This window comes from Chlamydotis macqueenii, chromosome 5 (assembly GCF_036417535.1).
Source record: "Chlamydotis macqueenii isolate bChlMac1 chromosome 5, bChlMac1.mat, whole genome shotgun sequence".
In the NCBI taxonomy this organism is placed as follows: domain Eukaryota; kingdom Metazoa; phylum Chordata; class Aves; order Otidiformes; family Otididae; genus Chlamydotis; species Chlamydotis macqueenii.
Window position 1 is genome coordinate 35,298,883 of NC_141560.1, and position 17,673 is coordinate 35,316,555.

The 17,673-nt window shown below is 37.8% G+C and overlaps 1 protein-coding gene across 4 annotated transcripts in view; it reads right to left on the reverse strand.

Annotated features, from left to right (window-relative positions):
• FMN1 (formin 1) overlaps window positions 1–17,673 on the reverse strand; it is a 178,999-nt gene that overhangs the window by 111,613 nt on the left and 49,713 nt on the right. Inside the window, exon 4 of one of the 4 annotated variants that reach the window (XM_086748670.1) lies at window positions 11,223–11,255. The exons of the other annotated variants lie outside the window; for them this stretch is intronic. Coding sequence (XP_086604796.1) covers window positions 11,223–11,255 — 33 coding nt within the window. The remainder of the gene's footprint in view (window positions 1–11,222; window positions 11,256–17,673) is intronic. 4 annotated transcript variants of the gene reach the window in all.

Below are 17,673 nucleotides of genomic sequence, written 5' to 3' on the forward strand. Positions count from 1 at the left end.
TACCCAGCAGAAAAAGATACAGAGCATTCTTTGTCTTATTTCTATCTAATGAAGACTAATTGCAGGGTTTACGTACCTTCACAGAGTACTAAATAGCTCTTCCATTTAACGAGAATATAACAAAATCCAAAGGTATAACAAAATTGAAAGCATGAAACTTAAAGCCAGAGAAATTTAAATTGGCAATGAAAAAAATGACAAGTCTGGGGTAACACGGGTTTACTGATGGCTATAATGTTAAGGTGTAGATTTACCAAATGGACCTCTAGAACCTGGGTCGCATGCTATGGTTTCTCTCAATCCATACCACAGCTACATTTGGCCAGACCAAGAAAGAGAAGATCTTTCATTACAGCTGCATTATGATTTAAGAGAAGCCTGTCTTCTGTAAGATGTTGGCCCAGAAGCTACAGCCCTCCTAAACAAGCAACTGGAGCTCATTCTTAGACCATCAAAGCCCCACTTCTGTCTGCTTCCAAATTAAAATTCATCCAAAAGTGTATTTCCAGCTCCCTGACTTGGCTTCTGCTTCCTCGACTGAAAAAAAGGAATCAAATTCTAATTTAAACAAGGATTGAAAATAGTCCAAAGACTTTAAATTTTACTGCCAATGTTCTCTAACATTAAGGGGCTTGCATGGTCCCTTGAACAGTAGAACCAATAAAACAGCATTAGAACATCAAAGCGTGGACCAAAGCACCAGGTCAGTAAAATATTCCAGTGCTTAGGCATTTTTTTCTCTTTTTTTTTTTCTTTTTTCTTCTTGAGAGCACATGGAGGAAAGAGGAAAGAAAATATAACCTGGTCATCACACTGAAATCTGTAAGTTGTGGAAGGTTTTAATGCAAAGTTAGTTTTTTCAAATGCAGATGAAGCTATATGCAAGCAGCTGAACTTATATACAAAATCAAAAGGGAAAGAGATTGGTATTTTACAAGACACAAAATAAAAAACTTTGGTCATTCCAACTGCTAATATTATCTATCTAAACTCTTCCTTCTTATCTAATGGGCTTCTACTTAGAGCTTTTCAGCATGGGAAAATTGCCTGACTGCCTTGTTGGAATCACAACCAGTTAGGTCTATGGACTTCTAGATTTTCTGCTGCATAATTCCTTTGACTGGTTGATATTCCCTCTGGACAGGCTCTGCTTATCCATTCACCTAAACAGCACTTAACAAATCAGCTGCCTCATGTCCTCAGAAAGAGTTGTGACCCTTCTGGCACCTCAGCTTGTGAAGCACTCACTCAACTTGCAGGGCATGAACCTTATGAATATCCCAACACGAAGTTTAGCTCTTTAAGGTCACCTGATAACTGAAGTAAACACCAGGCTTTGAAAGTGCTGCTAACAATCAGTTCTTGGTTTGGCTAACACAAGGACATAGATTTACAGATCTGTCTTAACAAAAGACCTACTTGATATGTGGGATTGTCCAATGCTTAACATTACCTGGGGTTTGGGTAAGACAGTCATAGTTCATATACGCTGATACAGACCTGCACTGGCACCAGAAGCGGATTTTTCACTATGTCTACCTATTCCCAATCCTCTGTTGCTTATTTTCTTGTATTAGTACAAATGTTTGTGTAGTCATAGAATACTGGAAGAATCCCCATGGATGAAACATAACACAGCATAAAAAGTTAAAGAACTTCTAAAAAATTAAGTGTATGTCATTATTGTGTGTCGTGGTTTTGTTAGTGAGGGGGGGCCTAAGGTGGTAGCTTCTGTAGGAAACTGCTAGAAGTCGCTCCCCTTTGTTCAGTGGACTCGGCCGGGCCTAGGGCGGACCCGCTGCTGGCCAAGGCCGAGCCGATTGGTAGCAGAATGTCCCGTGATAACGCCTCTGCAATAACAAATTTAAGAAGGGGAAAACTGAAAAAAAAAAGAGAGAAGAGAAGATGTGAAGAAGCTGAGCGGGGTCAGAGGCGCAGAGGGGGAGGCGCAGGCCTCATGGGCCTTGCAGGCCTCACCCTCTGGCCTCTCGCCAGGCAGCCGACTGGGCCCGACTCAGCCCAGCCCAGCTGCAAGAAGTGGAGAAGAGATGAGAAGTGAATAAGATGTAAAAAAGATCCGGAGAGACACCTACCAGCCTGTTGTGAGGAACGGCTGCAGACACCAAGGTCAGTTCAGAAGGAGGGGGAGGAGTAATGCGGCTCCTGGCCAAGATTCCCCTGCAGCCTGTGGTGACGACCATGGTGGAGCAGGTTGTCCCCCTGCAGCCCATGGAGGTCCACGGAGGAGCAGAGATCCACTTGGAGCCCGTGAAGGACCCCATACCGGGGGAGGTGGATGCCTGAAGGCGGCTGTGGCCCGTGGAGGGCCCGCTGGGGCAGCTGTTCTGGAGAGACTGCACCCGTGGAAGAGATGACCCACGCCGGAGCAGTTCTACGAAGGACTGTGGCCCGTGGGAGGGACCCCACTCTGGAGCAGGGGAGGAATGTGAGGAGTTCTTCCCCCAACCATGAAGCAGCGGCATGAAACAACGTATGATGAACTGACCGCAACCCCCATTCCCTCTTCCCCCTGTGCCGTTCGGGGTGGGGGGGGGGAGGGAAGGGGGTAGAGATAATGGAGATAATGTTAAGCTTGGGAAGAGGGAGGGGTGGATGGAGGTTATCTTGTTCTCTGTCTCATTACCCTGCTATTTGTAGTAATAAATGAATAGTTTTCCCCAAGTCAAGTTGACGGTAACTTTAAGGATTTCTCCCTGTCCTTATCTCAAACCTCGAGCCGTTTTTCCTTATATTTTCTCTCCCTGTTCTCTTGGAAGGTGGGGGGAGTGAGAGAGAGACTGTGTAGTCTGGTCCTGATCGGGGCTGAACTACGACATTGTGACAGACATTTTGCAAGATACCATCATTTTAAGTTATTTAAGTTAGCACATGTTTTTTGTTACTTCTCCTAGTTGAAAGCTCCAAAAAAAGTTCTAGAGATTGCTTTCTTTAATCTTTGTTCTAAAGCAAAGGTGAGGTAGAGAGTAGCAATTCTTTTATGGTTTACTTATCCTTAAAAATATGCTTAGAAAGTACTAGATTATAAGAATTAATAAACCTAATTCATTACTTAAAACACTGCTACCGCATAAAAGCAGATGTATCACAAACTGATACACTGTAACATATTTAATAATTGTCTACTGTGCAATAAACTGACATTCTATAGCTTAAGCTTTTGTTTCTTTCTATCATTAGGTTTCCTTTTTAACTAGAAAAACCTATCTATTGGATAGAGGCTCACATCCAGCAAAGTATCTTTTCAATTGTTCTCAAGCAAACATTTTTTTTGTGTGTGTAAGATACTATAATGAAAAAGAAATCACATCACAATTACAGTTTTGTATAATACAAAGTAACTCATTTCCATTCCTTTCGTATTTTTTTGTGTAGTCACCTTAATTTGGTATCGTTGTACAAGGATAGTTAACCTCCTAAGAAAATATCCTGCACACAGAGATGGCAATCTGAATCATTAAAACACTGAAGAATTTGACTAGAAAGAATAATTGCATCCATATAATTCCAAAAAATCAGTTTCTGAACATACTGGCAACAGAATAATAAAGTTTAATTACGCAATGGTGTTGGGATGCTGGTTAGAATGCTAAAATCACAACAGCAAAGTAAACAATAATGACATATTAATGGAAGAAACTGTACTGTGAACAAAATATAGGTCAGACTTTATAAACTACCGAGTTCTTAACCTGCATTTAACTCACAAAACAGATTCATCTATACTACAGAAACAATACAGAAAACTGTAAACTCTAAATTATCAATGGGTGATTTGTCTAGGTTACAAATTAACTATGCCAGAGTTTAAGAAATCTGATATGGCTCTGTGTGTAGCCAGTCTGACTCTTGCATAATTATTGTATTCATCCACATGAACATATGTGGATAGTTCTCAGAGCCAGCTGAGATATAAGGTTGCAACTGAACTGTATGATCTTCCACTTCCTGGTGCTGCAATACCTTAAGAACCCTCAGGACTGACATGGAAATACAGCTTCTAATCACAGAACGGCTGAGGTTGGAAGGGGCTGCTGGAGGTCATCTGGTCCAACTCCATGCTGCTAGAGCTGGCTGCCAAGAACCATGTGCGACCAGCTTTTGAATGCTTCCATGAATCTCCATCCCCATCTTCCTCTCTGGGCAACCTGTGCCAGTGCTCAGTCATCCTCACAGTGAGAAAGTGTTTCCTGATGTTTAGCCGGACCCTTCTGTGTCTCAATGTGTGCTCACACTGGTCCTGGCACTGGGAACCGCTGACAAGATCCTGGTTCTCTCTTCTTTACACACTACTTCAGAGATCCAAGCTGATCTTGTGTCACAAGGTATTCCATGCCAGCACATTCTCTAGTTTGTGTAATGTCAGGGGGATTGTATTTTCTGAGGTTTTCTAGTCTTTCATTACGCTGGATAACAGAAGGCTGATTGTACAAATATCCTGTTGTACTTGCCTGGTCTCCAAACAGCCTGCCGGGAAGACAGTGGCTGTAGGGCATAAATAAGTTAGCTATCCCTAATGTAGATATTATTCTAAAGGGCTTTTGAAACAAACAAATCAGATACAAACCAGATGTCAAGTGCTCCTGTCCTGAAAAATGACCACAGGCAAATGAGAGTTTAATTACTGAGAAAACAACTAAAAATGTTAGTCCTTTATGTAAGGCAAACAAGCAAAAAAGTAAACAATCTTACTGCACAGATCCAGCTCCAACCAGCTCCAACCAGCTCTAACTCTTAATTTTCAGTTACTACTTCCAATTTACTACTTTTTCCTTTGTTTTGAAAGGATTCCACCTCAAGAAAAATGTAATAAATGATAGAATTTGTTGCCCATTCAGGCATAAACTTTTCTTACACAACTTGATGCTACCTTCAGTCAATAATTATAACCCACTGCAGCTAAAGCAAACTTCCATAAAATTGGATGTTTTTTCTAAGATGGTGAGATAAAGCAGATATACATTATAAAATCTTAAATAAATACAAATGTTTTTTAAATCTGCTGGTACTTAGCAATGTGTTCCAGAATACCAGGTTAGTGAAAAATGTTTCACTGAACTACATTTAAAGTAATATTAAAGTTGGTAAAGTATATGGGAAGCTGGATAGAGGCCTTGGTGAAAACCAAAGATACGCAGCTTTCCCTTTTCTACACAGTTGTAAAAATAAATCAGTAACTTCAAAAAAAATTTTAAAAGCTTCTTAAATTTCCATTTACTCCCATGTTTTGCCATACTCAGTAGATAAGATGGGTATCTAACACTGTCTTGCTAACCATACAGATTTATCAGGTAGACCAAAACTCTACTTGGACCTCATTATCACGAGAATGATAATAATGACAAAACGACCCTTCCACCACCGCTACCATTTTTCTGCACTTTCACCCTTTACATTCCTACTTTGTGCCTCTAGAACTCGTCATATGTATTTTGCATCCAATGCACAATTTACATCAACATTAAACCGCAAAGATCCTCTCTTCACATAGCATCAGGACAGAGAGATGCCTGTGTTCTCAATCAAATCACTCTTCCAGGTTCTGAGTTCTATCCAGATCACTTTCAGAGGAATAGTTATTACCCAATGAAGGTACCTGGGGGTTATCCAGTCAATCAGATTTTGCAGGAAAGCTGCACCAAGGCATAATAGGGGAAAAAATAACTACATAAGTAAAAGAAAATATCTAGTTTGGAAAGGTAAGCTCATTGTAGACCACTAAAGCAGCAGAATTCTGGAAAAAAAGGAGCTGAAGTTCTTATCAGAGACTGATTCGGTTTCCAAAAGACACTCCAAAGCGCAACGGATTATGCAAAACCATCTTACTTTTGGATTACTCGTCTCACATATTCCTTATTTACAGAACTTTGGAGGCACAATGAAAAGACTATTTTTGTTCCTATTTCTACAGGCCCTGGAAGAGGTAAGTTGAGAATTGCCACAGTGCAGAGTAGCGTGAGTGTGAAATAAAAATAATTTTGTTTCATAGTGAGCAAAATTATATGTCTGTTGAGACAAGCCAAAAGTCCATTTCACCTCATATCCTGTCTCAGTAGCCAAAAAGCAGGTGATGTGAAAAATTAAAAAACGGCAAAAAGGGAGTAGTACTTTTCCAGTACATTCCTCCAGCAATCTGATTTGCAATTCAGGAACTTTCTAAACCAGAGAAGTTGTTTGCATATTTAACAGTTTGCAAGTGGATTCCTCTTCCATGAACATGCATTGCTGATTTAAAAACCCCTGCAAGCAGACAACGTCCTGTAGGAAAGAATTAATTGCACATCAGGTAAAGACTCATTTATTTTGAATCTGCACCTGTTCAGTTAATTGGATGAGCTGGAAGAAAGAGTGAACGACTGTTCACTATTTCACCATTTGCTGTTTCTTATGATTTTAGAGATGTCCATCATATACCTCCATGAATGATTCTTCTCCAGTTAAAAGAGTATAAGTCTACCATCAGCTTCCCTCATAAGGAAAACGTTTCCATATTGTTGATCAAAGTTGCTACTGTTCCCTGAACCTTTTACAGTTCTACTGTACCCTGAGTTGACAAAACTACAGTTTCCTGTGAAATTAAAAATGTGGACACTTATAAAATGGCATCAGGATGATTCAGAAGATTTTATCTTCTATTTCTTTCCTACTATTTCCTACCACTTCAATTTTTTTTGATCACTGCTGAGCACTAAGTTGACGTTTCCCAAGATCTAATTTAACATTTTTGTTTTTAAACAGTAATAATCAGATCAGAGTTCAATATTCTCTACATGTATTTAGGATTTTTTTCCTCAGGTGCATATTGTAATAGTTCTATACTTTAGATTTTCTTTGTTATTTTATGGCACTGTCCCCCAAACTTTGATTTTTTTTTTTTTTAATCTTCAGCTTTTTCTCATTCTCATGAAAAAAAAACTTGCATTCTGAGGAGAGAATGTTAAATTTTCATTCAGGTTAACTTATCTTCACTACTCTTACTAACTTCATACCAGCTGCAAGCTTCCTCTTCTCAAGTCTCACTTTTCCAGTTCATTTATGAATATGCGCAGAGTGTGGAGTTCCTGAGTGTTCGCACACAAAACTAGGAGGAGCGGCTCACAAGCTGGAGGGTCATGCTGCCATTCAGAGAGACCTCGACAGGCTGGAGAAATCGGCTGACAGGAAGCTCATTTAGTTCAACAAGGGGAAGTGCAAAGTCCTGCACCCGGGAAGGAACAACCCTAGGCACCAGTACACTCTGGGGGCTAACTGGCTGGAAGGTAGCTTTGCAGAAAAGGACCTGGAGGACACCAAGTTGAACAAGAGCCAGCAATGTGCCCTTGCAGCAAAGCAGGCTAGGCAGTGTTAGGAGGAGTCCTGCCAGCCGGCCAAGGGAGGTAATCCTTCCCATCTACTCAACACTGGTGAGGGCACACCCGGAGTGCTGTGTCCAGTGCTGGGCTTCCCAGTACAAGACAGATATGGAGCTTTTTTAAGTCTAGCTTCAAATAGGCATTCCAGTATTCACCGTACATTAAATGTTATCTCTTGTAAAATGATAATTGTCTTTTTTGGATATTGTTACTTTGAAACATTATTCTCTACTGTAGATAAATATAATTATGTTTCAAACAAGAAAATTAGGAATAATTTCCATAATAAGTAAACACATTATACATTCCTGTAACATGAAAATAGATCTTTGATTTCCTGAAAATCTGAAGATTGTGAAAATGTAAAATTAGCCACTTCCACTAGGTGGCAGTTTTGTACTCCATTAATAACCTTTTCCTTATTTTTCCTGAACTCAAACTATAATTCACCAATTTATGGATATACAGATATAGTTTTATTCTGGATGTGAACTTGTTATCTCATTAGTTTTTCATCTATATCGGTTCAGTAGGGCCTGTTGTGATAGGACGAGGGGTAATGGTTTTAAAATAGAGGGAGATAGATTTAGATTAGATATTAGGAAAAAATTTTTTACACTGAGGGTGGTAGAACACTGGAACAGGTTGCCCAGAGAGGTGGTGGATGCCCCATCCCTGAAAACATTCAAGGCCAGGCTGGATGAGGCTCTGAGCAACCTGATCTAGTCAGGGATGTCAGAGTGCTGGACTAGATGACCTTTGAAGGTCCCTTTCCAACCCTAACCATTCTATGATTCTATGATTCTAGATTTGTATTTTGGTACAGTTTTTATCTTATCTTTTTCCTAAGGATTAGCTTGTTAAATTTTAGTTTATATTAACACATTTGAAATTTCCTTGTTTAACTGTATTATTTTTAAAAGGTGCTTGGGAAAAAAATCCCACCATTTCTGGAGCAATCAGCTAAACTAAAGTCATGATCCTGTTCTGCTACCCATAGATTTAGTCAATATTAGCAAGTACCACAACTTTACTTCCATTCATACTATATTTAGCTCTGCCTACACACAACTGTAGGAAAAATTATTTATAAGGAAAAAATACGATATTTTTATGGAATGGGCAAATGTAATAGCTTGCTTGTTTGCCCAGTCTCCAAGGAGGCAGCAAATCACAAGAGTGGCCTGTAACACTAAACACGTAAGTGTTTCTAGGACCTCCACACCACCACCAGAGTCCTGCAAGGTAGGCCCTACTTCAAGTTAGAGCAATGGGAAATGCTAGGAAGTTAATTGTCAGGGAGAGATGAGTCTGTCAGACCAGACTCTTCAGAAGTCCGCTTAATGACAGTTTATATAGACAACACAACTTTTGTACCCTAAGATCATCGATGGTATGTGCAGGGAAATTCTAACAAATTCCAGTCTAAGTTGCTTTAACTAATGCAAAAATGTTTGAACACTGTCTTACTTCCTAAGAAGCATTCATGCAGTTGTAACAAACATGAGTGGACTCTAATTATGAAACTTCAAAGGGAATAGGACAAGGCTTCAAAGTCCTTTGGATTTATTTCTTCTAATATGATGCACGCTTGCCATCGAAATAGTGTTTCATGGTAGAATTAAGGACTAACTTGTTCTTCAGTGATACAATGCAACAAGAGTCTAACCTGGTCATAAGGTTTGTTTCTAAGTCCTGTAAAATAATCACATTCAATATTCACCAACATCTAGTATTCCAAACTCAACTACAAAAAAAGGATCAAAAAGAAAGAAAACAAGTCTTAATTCTTAGAAAGTTTTATCTCAGCAGATTGCTATACTGTAACTGTTTGAAAAGCATGAGAACAGGAAACTCTTAATGAATAAAGAAATAATGATCAACCATACACAGTATAACGACAGTTTCTTAACTTACAGAAATAAAGGACAAGACAGGCTACAGATACTGGGGCAATACGTTACACTAAAAGGAGGACTCAAAGAACTTCTTGTTCTTCAGAAAGGGTGTTTTAATCACTAGGAAGTTGGTATTTCATAATTCGAGAATGTCTTTAGGAAGCTTTTATTCAAATATTTATTTTAGAAAAAAAAGGCAGACTGAAATTTCAGAGTACTGTATGTATGTAATGGATTATTATAAACTCAGTATCAGAAAAAGCAGCACATTTATAAAAAGTACACATAATCACCATCTTCACGAGACCAGAATTAAACTGGTGTCTTCACCTAAAATACCGCAAAAGCCCCCTGCTATCTCAGTTGTCACAGAAGGACTTTCCAGAAGATGTTCCTTTCTTTCATTTCCACATACACAGAAAAATGTAAATGCTTTGAAACATGCCTTATTCGGCTATGTCAGTTACTTCAGCAAGCAACTGCAGAAGTGACAAGTCACTGTAGAAAAAACAATACTATCAGAAATCCTCTTTAAAAATAAACCGAGTTCCAACTCAGCTTCAGTTAGTTATCACACATTCGGTAACACAGGGCTCTGAGCAACCTGATCTAGTTGAAGAAGTCCCTGCTCCTTGCAGGGGAGCTGGACTAGATGGTCTTTAAAGGTCCCTTCCAACCCAGAGTATTCTATGATTCGATGATAACAACTGGCTAACTGGAAAGAGGTGCTTAAAAGGAGTTTCCAAGTCATGCATGTTTGTACAAGTTAAGTTCCTTAAGCTTCGCTTGAAATTCAACAACGGCCAAGGCTCTGTGTGTCCTGCTCTTGGTGGGATACAAAAAAAATACAAGAAAATACAGAAAGATACAGCATGAGCTATATCTGAAATAAACTTCCATAAATCAGGTTAATACCATTCATTCCCTTTCTTAAAGCATGATTAAATCTCCTTTTCCTTAAAAAGACATCCCTACTGATTAATTTCTAATGGCATTATCAGTTAGTATCTAATTAGCCCTCACACAGTTTTCAATGGGATTTTATTGTATTTCTTTAGCAATGTTAAATGTGCTCTTCTTTTGAATAAGGACCAGTGTGTCCAAATATATCAAGGTTATGGAAAAGTAAAAAGCTATCATCCCTCTAATCCTTCCAAAATGACTAGTACTAAACTAGTAAACAGGGCAAATTTGGTTCTTGTATAAAAAGCTTCAATTCCTATTTATTATAAGTAATATTTATTCGTATCAGTAAAAGTATGATGCTATAATATTTCTCATCATTTATTAATTCACTTCACCTTGTCTTTTTCCTTAAATTCAGCTGTTACCTCAGTTTTATATAAGATACACCTCACAATGGAGAACCAACTCAGAACTTTTCCAGCTCAATTTTCACTACGCTACAATTGGCACTGCAGTCTTTGCTTCAAAGATTTTTAGAACAAGCACTGTCAGATTATAACAAGTCAAATTATTAGGCATATTAGATTATCTCTAAAATGGGTTACACTTACCTGGAGTTTGCTCACAGATAAGAGAAATGAGGGGAAAAATCATAGAAGAAGAAGAAGAAGAGAAAGTAATACACCAGTTCTCAATTGGGATGTTCTTCCAATCAGTCTTCAAATCTTAATTTTGCAAAATTTCACACTCAGCATTATGGGATGGATCTGAAAGTCAAGTAAATCAACCTAAATTCCACTCAATTTAGTGAGATGGTGGCCACTGAAACCAAAGTGACGCAAGCTAGAATTCTGAAAACGGTTCCTCATCTATACTACAAGACCTTCTGTAAGTCTTTATTAAATTTTCAGTCCTGAATGGTGGTAGGTACTGTAGACTCTGCCTCTACCATTTTTATTCCATCAAGGAAAGGCAACTAGTGCCTTCACAGCAACAAAAGAGACCAAAGACTAGACACAGACGGACAACATTACACTGTTCCACCCACCTGGTGGTCCCTCCTTGTAAAGTTTTAGGTGAGCTAGAGACAAAAGCATAAGTAAGATTGTATTTCAGATTCACACAGGGAATTTATATTTTTACACTCATTAAATACATATCCTAGCAGGGAGTCTGTCAGACTCCCTGCTTTTTAGTCATTACTACATACATGTATCTCAATCAGTATTTTCAGGTCCCATTTATATTATTGTCTTGCAAAAAAATTATCAACTGTTTATGAATAGCTTATTTTCTTAAGTGTTCCTAGATACTAGCAGTGTCCATCAAATCAAATCAAAACCAAATGGCAAGTATTTAAATACATTTCTACCACGTAAAAAATCCCATGGACATTCCTTCGTTAACCATTTGTTAAATGCAGTAACACTTACTATGAAAACAAAACTTGCATATATCTCTATAAAGCTCTCAGCTCAATATGTACACAGAACTGCATATCAAACACTGTAGAATTATTAAATTATTTCATTAATTCCTCAAGTTTTTCGACTGGAAATAGCAATGGTGCTCACTCATTATTGTATTTTCCTATTGCTTGGTAAGGCAAGGAGAGCAATGCAGATCAGAAAGCTCAGCCTCTTCTGATAGATTCATTCCACACAAACCAATTAGAAGACACAAGTCTGGGGTGGGAATGCTTTCAATAATTCCTTGGTTTGCTTTTCAAGTTGTTTCTAAAACATGCACTTTAAAAAAAACCTGTGCAATAGCAGTGGCTAGTGTACGACATGCCACCAGGTGGTAGAACTAAAGTGTATGAGACTTACTAATCATTAGTGAAGTATGAGGCATGCTTCACTGTTTTGCAAAGAAAATACACACTATAACATGCGTGCTTTTCCTTAATGCATAGAAAATCAAATATGAAATAAAATCTGTATGTTTTGGACAACCTATGTAATTTATGCAAATACTTAACATATGTTCAGTTGTATAATCACACAGAAATTACCTGAATACAGAGCAGCAATAACTTTTACAAATGTACACAAGACAGCTCATGTAAATCTTTGTCATTATATTGAGCAAGCTACACTGTTCATCACCATTTCTAAAAGAAAAGGTACAAGTGTTCACTGATAAATCTGGTGACCTGAAAATTTAACCTGCAATTTTGGGAATACCGTGAGTCACAAAGTTTCGAATTGCAACTTTCATTCTCCAAAACTCTTGCAAAAAGCAAGTATACACACTCAAATATTATTCAGTATTATTCTATTTGGATTCAAAACTGTGCTGTGCAAAAATTACCTTGTCCTCTTTGATAATAAAACAAGTTTCCTATTTGAATGACTTTAAATGAACTCTTATATTAAAGCCTTTCCCACAGAAATCTCCATAACTCACATTTCAAATAGATGAGTTACTCCTCAAACCTTATGTAAGCAATTTAGAAACATTCTCCGCCATGATCTCAAAACTTCAAGCAGAAAGTATAAGCTTTGAAGATAAATGACCTATATAGCTACGTCTGGCCAGGACATTAATTTTAAAAAAAAAATCTTACATATTAAACTCAGTATGTGGAAACATGCAAAATAATGTTAACACAATTTAACAGTAATTAGAAAACAAAAGCTGGAAAACTTGGGTGTAATCAACCTCTCTTAGGATGTACCACACCTTGTAGCATGAAGGAAATCATTAGCTTTTAATTGACCTGATTCATTAAATTTCACAACAGTGAGGGTTTCTTAATCTTTTCTTCTTTCTTGGTAACCCTTAGTCCCACCATTATCAATATTCCCTTCCACTATAGTTTTTATTGCCTCCACCATTTCCCATGCAGTTTTCTCCTTTAACCACCAGGTGTCAGAAGGGAATCTACGTACCACAACTGCACCTTTTTTATTAATTATATATTTATATTTATAGGCACATTGATGAGACCTTCCAGGCTTTTTCAGGCTACAGTCCTAAAAAGCATCAGACGTTCAGGCTTTTCTTCCAATAAACACAGTCATGACCAACTTTCAAAACACGTTATTTGTTCAGACTTGGAATGGTGTCTATAAAGCGTAATTTTCACACAGACATAGTAACACTGGGAGAAATACAGATGTTTATTTGAAATACTAGGTGAATGCAACATTTTAAGCAGACAAATTGTGGCTTATACATTTTTACGAGACAAGTGGTCACTGAAAGCCCAAAGCTTAGGTTTCTAAAAAGCTGACAGGCAGATTTCTTTAAACTTTCTGAACACCAATTAGAACAAGTTTTGCATTTCAGCATCCTTTTAGAACTAGGAAATTAAAATCATGTTTAAAGAAATTCTTAGAATTACTTATTTTTTCGGGATAGGGGACTGACTAAAACAATATTGATTGTTGTAGTTCTAACACATTATTCTAATCTTTCCCCCCTCACCCCATTCCATCTACTCCTATCTATCCTCCTTTTTTTACTTCCCATTGTACCTGAACTCTTTTACAGTCTCACAATTCAATACATATAAGGATGTCAATTCCCTAGACTGGGAAATGAGCAGACATCCTTCACTTCAACTTCTTTTTTGTTTTGTTTTTTTGTTTTAACTCTCAAGGGAAGGAAGAACTCTCCAAGCCTAAAATGTCAATCATTTTCAGCACCTTAAAGACTCTGGTACAGTGAAAATACGGAAGATGTGAAGAAGAGAGACAGATGGAGAGGGACATATGGAGAATAAACAGTCCTAAACAAGCCAATAGTTCCATTTGGATACTGAGACAGCACAGAAGAGATAAGAGTTAATGTACTCCAGGAAATGATGTACCTTCACAACACTTACTGAGTTCCCTGAGAACAACAGAAGATACCCACAGAAAAGCAGCCTCCTGAAGGAAAAAGCAGCAACCCCCTGATTCTCTGTTATGGAAATGAAGGAAATAGTTCTCACTCTTTCTGGCTGCAAAGCAGTATAAAGCACTATTCAGAAGCAGTGAGCTGAGTAACTTACCTACTTGAGTGTTCCTCTCCTGCCACAGGTGAGGGTACAGTTGCAGTTCACTTACCCAACAGCAGAAACAAATAGTTTCACTTTGTTATTTTCACCCTCCCAGGAAAGCAACGTTTGAGGTACTGCAGCTAGAGACATCTAGCATGATTTCTTTCTCAATAACTGTCCTGCTTCATATTTCCAAACCAAATCTATTAAGGGATCACATTCACCAATGCAACATGGTAAACAAATAACACCTTATCGGCAAAGACAAGGAACAAATTTATTACAGAATTTCTTTGATGAGTTATAGACTCTCCACTTCATTTAGCACAAATTTAAAACACAAAGCACTTACTCTAGATCTGTAACACCTTCGCAACCACTATATATAACATATACAGTAAGCATACGTTGAGAACGCAGGAATACTATACATGCAGTTTAAGCATGTATTTATTCAAATGTGGGTGGCTACGTGGGTGAGCATTGGTGCACTACACATCCGCACACATAGGCGCATTGCTTCCCCGATATATTCTCAGCAGTTCTTAAATTTAGAATTGTTGACAAGTTTAAACTTTGAGATATACAAAGCTAAGAAACGTATATTAAGTAGGGTTGCTTTTTTCACAGATAAGTGTCTGCGCCGTAGCAGAGGGGGAAAACTTGGCAGGAATTATATAGAATTTAACTGAAAAGAAGCCCAAAAAGCAGTTCTAAATCCAGGTGCAAATTTTCAGAAAGCACCAGGGTGTTCAGACTCAGGGTTTCATTTATACTAGTATCTAAGTCTCTCATGTTCAAATGCTGGGCCAAGCACAACCCCAGATCACGTGAAGAGTGAGAACAGGAAAGTAAATTCAATAAAACTCAGAGGCATTTCTGTTATACAAAGGGCCTCATATTTTGAAATAGAACCATGGAAATAAATACAAAGTCATTCTTCTTGTGCTGTACACAATTGCTCTTTCACTGTGCTTCAATTATATAACAAGAATCATCTCGTAAAACCCTGTGACCGTTCTAGGACTTTGCAACACCAGACTGGTAGGACTCATAGTGATGCCTACATTCCAAAATAAAAACTACAGTAAAAGAAATAATACACAGAACTTGCTTTCATTATATTCAGATAATAGATTAATCTTCTCACTAGGAAAAATGTAGTTTAAAAATCAAGTTTCTACATCTGAGTGAACCAAGCTCTTCTGCGTATGAGTTCTTAAGCACGCTGGTATCTATAGCTACACAGATGTATGCACGCAGATACGGGTAAAACATGTCCTTGTCAGGCATCTGCTGCAATAGATGCATCCAGACTCAAAAATAATAGGTCTCCTAAGACTGCTACATTTCTGTAGATGGTATGCATAATGGAAATAAAGCAGAGATTTTTATTGAAAAAGTGGAGCATAACCCTTCTTCCTCCTCACCTTGTAATAACATAATCCTCAGTGTACAGGAAGATACGAACATTTTATCACATGGTCTTAGGCACAGTTACTATACTGTAAGTGTTATTTTTTGCAGGCTTAATTTTAGGGAGTCAGTTTTTTTTTTTCCGTTCTGCACCTCTATCTAACACTAATAGCCTACAAACACAAAATTAATTTAAATTGGCTTGAAAAATAAGTCAGGATTCTTATCTCTGTTTAACAGACGGGTAAACTGGAGCTTGGAAAGGTCTCACAGCTTTCCTGAAGTCATTCCAGAAAGTAGCAAAAGGGCTGGAAGTGCAACGCAAGCATCTTAACAACAAATCTTCAGCATTAACAGGTGCCTATCTTTTTGTTCCTATCTCAAGAAGCATAGTATCAATGACAGTATCAGATGAGGCAGGGAGAGAAAAGCAAAGGAAATTTCTATTACTTGCTTGTTTTTGACGTTTTTTAAAAATATTTTCAAAGTAAATCTTAGTAGACAGGGCTGCAAGATATCCGGAAAAGGGGCTGCTGCTTTGATCAGCACACATACAAACCATTTGTCAGAGATGGTAAAGATTTCCAAGCAGCACTCTGCTCAATACCTTCCAAATCTACAAAGTTACAGCTTTAGTGGGCATAAATAAGGGGACAAAATACCGCTGTTACTTTAGATTAATACAATATGGCTATGACAATCTGGCTTGTAATAGAAAGCTCAGATTCTCAATAACACGCTAGTGTATTTGTCAGAATGTGAAACATTGGCATAATATGGCCAAATACACCTGTCATGCTTCACAATAAGCACAATAATTTACAAAATCTTTATGCAGCCTACCTGCCCTCTGAGATCACGTCAAATGGATCAGTAACCATTAAATCACAAAAACACTACCTTTAAATACAGCATAATATCCTGCTTGCTGTAGTCCTGCTTTATCTAATTCATTACAATAAAATGTATAATAGAACCCCAGAACTAAAGCCCAAATACCACACTGAAATAAAATTAACTGAAATTACTAAAAAAAAAAAAAGTAGAGGTTTTTTTTTATTTTAAGATGAAACCTACTGTTAGTGGCCACTGTTACAACAACTTCTTTCAGGACACTAACAACACCAAGCACTGTGTCTTTTTTAGAGACAAACACAAATTGTTCAAGGCCACAAAGGAATTTATGTTAAAGAAAGATAAGAAACCACGTTCTTATCTCTCATCTCTTTGTTCAGACCAACCATTATATCTCTCTTTCTCTCACATAAACTGGTTATTCTCTGCATTTACATCATGACCATAAAGCGATTTTCTTACTGGGAACCCAGAGCATAGAGGACCAAGGCTTTAAAATATTTGAGACTTGGCAATAAACCTCTGCTATCATTTTGTATTTAATTCACCATTTAGACACTTTTTGTTTAGTAAGAGGTTTCTCAGTCGCCTCCTGATTTTCTTATTTTCCCTGAAAATTGTCTTGCATCACAAACTGATGTTATATAAATTCTAGCACCATAGAGACAGCATTACCTCCCTGCAGATTTAAGGATGGTGAACAGACAGACTATGAGAGAAGAGGGTTTGTTAAATACAGACATTTGAATTAACAAGAAAACACATAATGTCAAAAAGCACGAAATGGATTCATGTTTCAACTTGATTTTTTTTAACATTTTCTCCAGCAGGAATGTCACATGCTTCTCTCATCACTTTTTAAATTTCTGTTTTGCTTATGCAAGAGACTAAACTCTCTCTGTTTCATATAAGGGAACTATTTGGATCCTAATGGCTAAAAACACATTTTTAATATGAATCACAGGATCTGTATATCTATACTACCTTATTGTGGAGACTGTTCTTCAAACATACGTAGCTTTGTGAGCAGCAGAACTCATGTCTAAACTCTTTGGACGTGAGAGGCTGCAAGTGCTGATCTAGTCATACGCAGCAGCTGAGACATTCGTCATATGTGGATTCTATGTGATCTAGTATACACATGAATTTGTCTCCTCTACCTGACTAGATATTTTCACCATACATAATAGCTGACACATCCATCCTTCAATCAGGTTTAATGCTTAAAAGATGGGAAAAA